The following is a 6,736-nucleotide window of genomic DNA, read 5'->3' on the forward strand; positions in this document are numbered from 1 at the left end:
GACAAATAAAAAAAGGCACATTAACTTTAATATTTTCTTTAACAGTCCCCGTGTCTTTGGGAAGAAAAGAAAGTGCATTAAAAACATTCAAATCTACTACAAAGTTAAAACTTGTTACTTCCAGTTCAGAAATTGGTGTTTTCTACAATTTCATGTTTGTTATTTTGTGCATTAGTTAAAAAAAAAAAAAAAAGCCAATGAAAGACATAAGAAAAACCTTAAAAAGAAAAAATCCAGGCAGGCGAACCAGCAGCAAAATACCCTAAGCTCCCAAGCCCCTTCCAGCTGCCCAGCAGTGGCTCCCAGGGCAGGACTTACGTGCGTGGCGCGCTCTGTGCTTGTGAGGTCTGCTGTGATCCCTTTCTGAGCGTGGATCTTCTCCCTGCTCTGCGCCTTCTGATGAGACTGCAAAGGATACCAGAGAAGGAGGTGCTTCTGACTGCCCTCCTTCCACTGGAGAATCCACACACCCCTTTGCTGCCTGAAGCCTGCACCCTTCCGTCTTCTGCCTGTCAGAACAGTCGAAGATCACTTCCACGCGGGGCAGCCCCGTGTCTGCAGCTTCATTTCCCTGGATCACTCTCAGCTCCTGGCCACTGGAGATCTGGATTGTCTTGCTGGACCTCAGAGGAGGGTCCTCTTTCTCACTAGTGGGGGCAGAATTTATGTGGACAATCCCGTCGTGTAGTAAATTAGGCTCTGGGTCAGGAGACATAGATTTTTCTGCTCCCAGGAGAGTCACTACAGCAGCACTCTTGCCCTTGTGTCTCTCTTGTGACAGGGACAGTTGCAGCTCAACCACAGTGCCTGGCCGCCCTGCTTCTGCCTTCTCACTTAAGATAATCTCCTCTGGTAAGCGTCCACTTTCAGAGTCAGACGTGTGAGGGGCCAGGCCTGTTTCTTCTTTTATGCTCCCAGAAAAACCAGCACCACTCGCTTGCTCCTCAGCTAGGGGAGCTCCACTCTTGATAGGGACAATGTAGAACTCTCTGTATTGGCTCTTTGTGGCTGGTCGAATCTGTAGGGTGGTACTTTCCACGTACCCTTCATGGGTGACATTCTCCTGGTTTTTGTTTTCAGTTTCAGAGATCGAAGTTTCACTTATTCCACTGGAAGGTCTGCACACAGGAAAATTAGTCCAGACAGTTAAATCAGAGTGTATTACACCTGCCAAAGAACTTCCTGACACTTGTATGATGTCTAATACACAATACAGTAAAAATATTTCCTCCTAAATGTCAACTGCAACATATTTGAACACAGAACTTGGCAACATGTTTATATTATTATTTAAAGATCTTCCAAATAAACTTGTCTGTAAAGCAAAGCAAAAATGCTCACAAAAGTTTATAAAACCAGAATCCATCCTAAATTCACTTTTTTTTCTTTTTTTTTAAGTATAGGTTATAGCTATATGGATGCCCTTCACCTATAATTATTGGAGTGTTTTCAAATAATCATGCTTGTTATAATATGACAAAGCATTGCAACGTCTCATTGACTGAGTTAGGTCTGCACATTATAAAGTTTTATAAACATATTCAGCAGCTTCAGAGCAATATTAGTATACAGATAACTCAAGTAATCCTTTTAGAGGCTGTGCTTTCTTGAAAGGAATGAAATAGAAGCTGTTTTTTAAGCTCCAATGAGCATGTGTTTTGTAATAAGTGGACCCCAGCCCAGTACTCTTGTGCAAAGAGAAATCCTTTCCATGCTGCAATGAATCATTGAGTCATGGAGTATTTATAATCTGAAATGTCTCCCCTTCTCTATTTGAACTTGTCACTTGGAGCATTTTCCTTATAGGATCTCTGAAGTCAAACTGTTCCTTAATCGCTCAGGTAAGGAGCCCTCAGCTGTTCACCACAGTCTTTTTATTTTGACCTTAGCCGTTCCCAGCTGGTTTTGCAAATTTGTGTTTGCAAGAAGCAAAGTCAGTTAAGGGTTAAATGACTTCTTGCATGAAACTCTAATTTAAACTCTAACTGCTTTTAGAAGAGAAGCATCATTCACAGAACAGCTGTAGGAGATGCTTTCATTTCTTACATTTGTAAATTTTTTAAAGAAGCAGTAGCATCTATCTCAGTCCCATTCTTTTTCCCTCAAAAGTACCCCAACTAATAATGCAGGATCATCTATTGAAGGGAGTGGGCCCATACTTCTATTCTATTCAAAGGAATTCACCTTAGAATTTGTGTAGTAATAAAATTCAAGACCAATATTCAAAATAATTACTCTTGACTTTGCTTTTCACTGAATTTAGCAAAACAAAAATAAACAAAGCACAAGCTAACAATCAAATGAAATGCAACTTTCTCTGTGCAAATAATCTGTAGAGCTTCCTGGTAATAGCAAAAAAAACCCAAAAACCAACAACCCATTATAATATAGTATTTTTAAAACATGATGAAAGCAAATTAAATATTTCATATATAGGAAGTGATGAATACACTCTATGCAACTGAAATTTGAGAGTTTCAAAAGGGAAGAGTTTTAATTTAGGAAGGTCTTGAGATGGAAGTAGATTAAATCACTTTGAATTATATTAGCAATAAATTATGAAGCTGAGAAGAGAGTAGTGTGAATTCATTCCAGCCTTACAGACTGTAATACAGGCAAATGGCTCAGATAAATATTAACATTTATTGGTAGCCAAAATAAAATGGACAGATATACATGAATAAAAGTCATAAAAGAACTAGAGGTTAAATAAAGCTTTATACCTTAAAATGCTCATTTCCATTCAGTGCACATAGGTACTTAATTCCAAAATTTATGTGTGTGTGTGTGTGTGTGTATAACATTTAAATAAAATTTACAATAATAGAGACAATGTTGATAGTCTGACCCAGCTATCTCTGGGTAATAGCCCAGGAAAAGTAAATCACTTATCCTCTAGGGACAGATGACAGTTACATGAGCAAGAGAAATATTTAATTCCAGGAAACAATGTTCAGATATCCAGATTTGTAGGGGTGGTGGTGATGATGATGATAATTACTTTTGGGATGATTTTAATTTGAGATTTCATTTAAAATCTCTGCAATTATTTATTTATTTTGTAAAAATAAAAATATTTAAGATAAAATAATAATAATAATCAAGATTCCAGTTATTAAAAGTAGCAGAGAACTAGTCCATTTACTTTTAAAAGTAAATCTGTACCCAAGACTCAGCTTTAAACCACCAAGGACTTTCCCAATGACAGTCATCAAAACAAGAACTCGTAGGGGATGTTCTAGTCTACAAGTGTGTTCTGAAGAGACTGGCCTCATTAAGTCAGCAAAGGCACTAAAGGGGAATAAATTAGAAAAGGTTTTTCTCCTATTTTGGATGTGATTAAGCCTTTACAAAGACGGAACTTCAAATACCCCAGAGATTTAAATGTAATAATGGCCAACACTGTGACTACACTTGGCAAGGTTTCTATTAGATCCCTTGAAAAAGCAAATGGCAGCGTTATAAATAAGTAGGATCTCAGTCACTTACACACTGGACTTGAGGGTAAACGTTTAGATGGGAGGTTGTAAGAGAATTGTGAGATTTCTTTATTGTCACAAAAGTTTGGCCAAAGTAAGTTTGTGTTTGTATAGAAATGGAATCATATTGAATGATTACCAGAGGGGTAACGCTGTATGTGGCTTCCTAGATGACTCAGTGGTAAAGAAAGTGAAAGTGTTAGTCTCTCTGTGTGTCAACTCTGTGTGACCCTATGGACTGTAGCCCGCCAGGCTCCTCTGTCCTTGGAATTTCCCAGGTAAGAATCCTACAGTAGGCTGACATTCCCTTCTCCAGGGGATCTTTCTGACCTGGGGATAGAACCCAGATCTCCTGCATTGCAGGTGAATTATTTACCATCTGAGCCACCAGGGAAGCCCCTCAGTGGTAAAGAATACGCCTGCAATGTGGGAGACATGAGTTTTATCCCTGGGTCAGGAAGATCCCCTGGAGAAGGAAATGGCAACCCAGTTCAGGATTCTTGCCTGGAAAATCCCATGGACAGAGGAGCCTGACTCTATAAGGTCACAAGAGTCAGACATGACTTAGCAACCACCACCAACAATGCTGTTATGTAGTCTTTCTGCAGAGTTAAGGCAAAACTCCTAGAAGGTTTTGAAGTTCTGTGTGAAAAGTCCTCTCTTGTCTTTCTGAAGGCCTTATCTAGAAAGCCAGAGATTTCCTTTGTGGATTCATTGTATTGCCACGGTCAGGGCCTCACAAGGTTAATATGGACTAAACTGTGATTGGTACATGGTGAAAATGTTGATGCTGTAGTTTCTTTGTGATGACCCTCATTGTTTTGTTTTTATGTTTAAGGTTGACTTCTGCATGTTTAAGCAATTAGATGAGGAGGGTAGCATTTGGAGAGATCAAATTGACAAGCTATTTGCATTGAGAGTGCAAAAACTTTAACCATTAGCTTTTGCCCATATCTAAATATTGTTGTTGTTTTTTTGAAATAGAAATCAGGCTGCTTTTAAGGGTTTCTTGATTCTTTTCCTCCTCTTAGGCATCCTCTTTCTAGTCAAACAAATATTACACAGTGTACCATTTTAACATGTAAACATTTTAAATTAATCTATAAATCTAGGAATTATAATTTAGTGATCATAATTAATCTTGACCTAGAAGTATTATATTATGCCAATATACTGAGCTTCCTAAGGAAGTAGTCTAAAATACCTAAGATTTTAAACAAAGTTCTTGAAACAAACTTTTCAAGTTAATTCTCAATTAACCAGAAAATTCAGCTGATTAGAATTACCATTTTCCAAACACTATGGTTTTTCTGTTTACACTGACATAGACAGCACCCTCATTTCCCCATAGAGAACAGTTTATATGACCGTAGGAGCTGTAATTGTTGCCATGTAGCTTCAGGAGAAAATAAATATTCCAACAAATCTTTTTACCTTTTGACGAGCATTTGGAGAGAGTCTGTTATGCTCTCCATGAGCTTGATGACTTCTGGGTAGGTGAGGTCTGCACAAGGGTTGCCATTGATAGAAACCACTTCATCCCCCTCACAGAGCCCAGACCCGGATGCTTTGCTCTGGCTTCTGATCTGAGTGGAGTAAAAAAGAATGCAATAATTAGAATTATATAACTTGTTAAAAAAAAACGCGCCACTGTCTTGGAGAAAATTTTACTTAGGAGTAGTAAATAGATCTGCAAACTAAAATCAGCCCTTAGTGTTAATTCACCTGTTAACCTATAAGACAATCTTAAACACTTCTCACCCTTTTTACAATTTATTGGATACCATACTGTCAAACATTCAATTCATAGCTTTCTAGGTAAATAGACAAAAAAGAAAGTAAATCTATGGTGAAGGAATGAGAATAATGAAATAAAGAATAATGAAGAATGGCGAAGACAGATGTTTAACTTAGTTATACATTAAAAACAAATATTTCATACTGTGAAGCTTGATCTAATCAGAACATGGCTTCTCTCATTAAAATAAATTTTAAGAGCCTTCTCATTGACAGTGTGGGTGGAACACCAACTATAAGAAGGAGATGTATTGCAGGACAATGAGTTTAAGGAGAGAGCTATACAGCTCAATAAACTGATGAAAGCCCTTCCAGTAAAATGGGGGAAATTAGGCAGCAGGATGTTAAGAATTATGTCAAAGGGAAAAATCCTTCATTGAAATCAGTTATTCAAGACTTGATAATAAGCAAACTTTAGCAAAAAAGGAAGAAAAAAAAGATTATTCTGCAAAAAATAAAAACAGCCCTTCTTAAGGACTGCATCATATTCTAGCACAGATTCAGTGGAACAAGAACTGACTAAAAACCTAGAAGAGAACTTTCAGATGCTGGAAGAAGAGAAATTCAGAGCAGTAGAATAGCAGCAGAGAGCTCCCACCAGTCCTAAGTGAGGAATAGCATTCAGTTCTTCCTGAAGGTTAACATTCTGTGTAGTTATGATTATGGTAAAATGTTGTGCTAGTCATTCTCCCTCAGCCCATTCTCTACCCTCTCTGGCTCTGCTTTCTGGCCTCTAGAGACTGCAGTGGCCAAGTTCCCTTGCATGCTGACTCCTGGTTGGCTTTGGTCAACAGGAAGCTCCAACAAGAGATAAAGAGCAAGGGAAATGAGAGGGCAGGGAAATGCTGTCCCTGCTGGACCTGCTGGGCCACGGTTTGGCAATGGCTTTGCTCCTCGGTGTAGACAGTCAGAGCTCCTGTCTGTCTGTCGCTCTACCATGCCTTAACTCTTGTGTTCCAATAACACACACCACCTCCTTGCATCTTCAGACCCAAGGGTAATAATAGCTCCTGCTCTTCATCTCTGGGTGCTTCATTTCCATTCATTGGTTTCCACGAGCCTGTACTATATTATCTTTAATTACTCCTTTGAATATGCCACCTATTTTCTGCTGGGACCCTAAATGATACTAATATGTTTAGATTTCATTTTACAATATGAATTTAATGGTTTTTAAAGAATCATGTATCATGATCACACAATCTCAAAGTTAAGAATACTTTAAGATCATCTTCTATATATTTTCCACCAAAGGGATCCCTATTTGACTATTAAACTCAAGATTATGAGTCCAAAGAGCTCAGAACCAGGTGAGCAGCATTTCTTAGAGTGTTTTCATAGCCAGGCTCACTTTTGATTGGGCACGAAATGTATTTCAGTTTATCTCTAACAGTTGCCCACTAATTCTTGCTAAGGTCTTAAATGATAATTAATTTGCTGACTGATATAGCTCTAAAGTT

At 38.2% G+C, this 6,736-nt stretch overlaps 1 protein-coding gene across 1 annotated transcript in view; it reads right to left on the reverse strand.

The window, feature by feature from the left end:
• The window catches only part of SYNPO2 (synaptopodin 2), a 44,664-nt gene extending 38,449 nt beyond the window's left edge, over positions 1–6,215 (reverse strand). The window contains exons 1-3 of the mRNA XM_010863345.1: positions 5,985–6,215; positions 4,914–5,065; positions 319–1,118 (exon numbers count right to left, since the gene is read on the reverse strand). Of these exons, the coding sequence (XP_010861647.1) occupies positions 319–1,118; positions 4,914–5,065; positions 5,985–6,215 (1,183 nt within the window). The remainder of the gene's footprint in view (positions 1–318; positions 1,119–4,913; positions 5,066–5,984) is intronic.
• Positions 6,216–6,736: the final 521 nt, after the last annotated feature.

The sequence above is a fragment of the Bison bison genome, unplaced genomic scaffold (genome assembly GCF_000754665.1).
Source record: "Bison bison bison isolate TAMUID 2011002044 unplaced genomic scaffold, Bison_UMD1.0 scf7180017858415, whole genome shotgun sequence".
NCBI classification, from domain to species: domain Eukaryota; kingdom Metazoa; phylum Chordata; class Mammalia; order Artiodactyla; family Bovidae; genus Bison; species Bison bison.